General features: G+C 43.3%; 1 protein-coding gene across 1 annotated transcript; it reads right to left on the bottom strand.

Annotated features, from left to right (window-relative positions):
- Positions 1 to 866: 866 nt before the first annotated feature.
- On the bottom strand, positions 867 to 1130 carry LOC120226989 (non-histone chromosomal protein HMG-17-like). The gene has a single exon (XM_039225149.1). The coding sequence runs from the start codon at positions 1128 to 1130 to the stop codon at positions 867 to 869; it is 264 nt and encodes an 87-aa protein (XP_039081080.1).
- Between the last annotated feature and the right edge of the window lie 545 nt (positions 1131 to 1675).

Raw genomic sequence — 1675 nt, 5'->3', positions numbered from 1 at the left:
TTCTTAATTCACAAAAGGAAAGAGATTTCTTTCTTTAGTACAAATAAGTAGCTCATTTGTTGTTTTGTTTTTTGTTCATACTCTAGCCAGCTTTATTACTTTTCATAAGTAACCATGGCATTTCAGGCAGGACATGGGCATGCAATCATTAACAGTATAAAGCAATTTTCATACTCCCTTCTTCAACGGACTGCCAAAATCAAGGCCACTAGAAAACCCAATGAAGTCTTCATTTGATGCTCTGAAGAGGTAAAGTTTAGAGTGAGGATTGACACTTCACATTTAGCATCTTGTATTCAACTTTGCACAAGCCAACCTTGACTTTCAGGAAATGACGTGAAAATGCAGCATTATCCATCTGAGGATCCACAGGCTAAAAAGGGAATTCTTTTGAGGGGTGCCATCTCCATGGTGACACTGTAAAACCCAGATCGCCTGCCATACTGGGACTCATTTCTTGGGGTCAGGTTCCAACAGGTTTCTGGGTTTAAGGGAGTCAAGTCTATATTGAAGGCAGAGGGAGAAGAGGACCTAAAAGATGAATTTTAGTTTTTCCACCACAAGTCATGTGTGCCAAGGTGACTAATGTGTGTCAATGTCAATGAATCCCTCCTGCTGAGAACCAAGGGGAAGTTTCTCAAACCTAGAAAGGAATGGTGTTTTGCCTCATTGTATCGATCTAGCTTCAGAGATATTCCGTTAGGGACCTATGTCCTTCCCCTCAAAACAACAATGAAGTGTTCTGCGTGCTAATAACACAGCTTAAAAGTAAAAAAAGCTTCTGCATTTTTATAAAACTTGATCACAAACAGTATTTCAAATTGTGCAGTCCTCGCAAGTACACAGCTCTCCAACATGCGGACGTTTCACCCGGCATCGGCAGCACCTTCAGCTCTCTGTGCCGGGTCTGTTTGGGGAGCTCCATGCTCTGCAGGGTTATTCCCATCCTGGCTGGAATCAGCTTCCCCCTTTCCCTCAGTGGGTACTATGTCTCCCTCCTCTGCAGACACCTTCTTAGGTCTGGGCTCTGGCTTTCCAGGTTTACCAGATAGCCTTGCAGATCTCTGTGGCTCGTCCTTCACCTTGGCTTTATCTCCTTCAGAATTCTCTGCTGCCTTTCTCATGGGCATCATGCCCACAGGATGGGGGGGGGAGGGGGGAGTAGACACTGGACGCAGGGATGTAACAGCATGTGGGCTTTGGCCAGTCTGGGGAGGTTGGAGGGGAAGTGTCATTCTTGCTTTGTCTTCGAGCCCATTTACTTTTTAAATGAGCAGAGGAGAGGGAAAAAAATACGCAGAGGATTTCTCTTTCTTCCACCTTATTTTAGTAGCTGCTGCCCAGGAAAATAAAAAAGGAAGAGAAAAGCTCCTCTGGCCTCCACGGGTTCCTCCGAGGACCCCCCCACACACAGGGGTCCCTCCCTCATGTTCCATATCAAAGCCCTTGTTAGAAAATTAGAGTCGATATTGAATTGAACAGCACACTGAAACACAGATGTAAGATGTTACAAATAAAAACAACTTGTTTATATCATAGAGAGAATGTGTTTTACATACTTTAAGACTTCAGGGAAAATAGCTTTCAGAAGACATGTTTATTCACACAAAACACATTTATCAGCTCGTGTTAAATTGAATATAATCCCCTAAAACCAAAATTAATTCTTGCACTA

This window comes from Hyaena hyaena, unplaced genomic scaffold, assembly GCF_003009895.1.
Source record: "Hyaena hyaena isolate Hyena2069 unplaced genomic scaffold, ASM300989v1 scaffold_1934, whole genome shotgun sequence".
Classification (NCBI taxonomy): domain Eukaryota; kingdom Metazoa; phylum Chordata; class Mammalia; order Carnivora; family Hyaenidae; genus Hyaena; species Hyaena hyaena.
The sequence above is the reverse complement of the archived record's forward strand: the minus strand, read 5'-3'. Positions and strand labels throughout refer to the sequence as shown.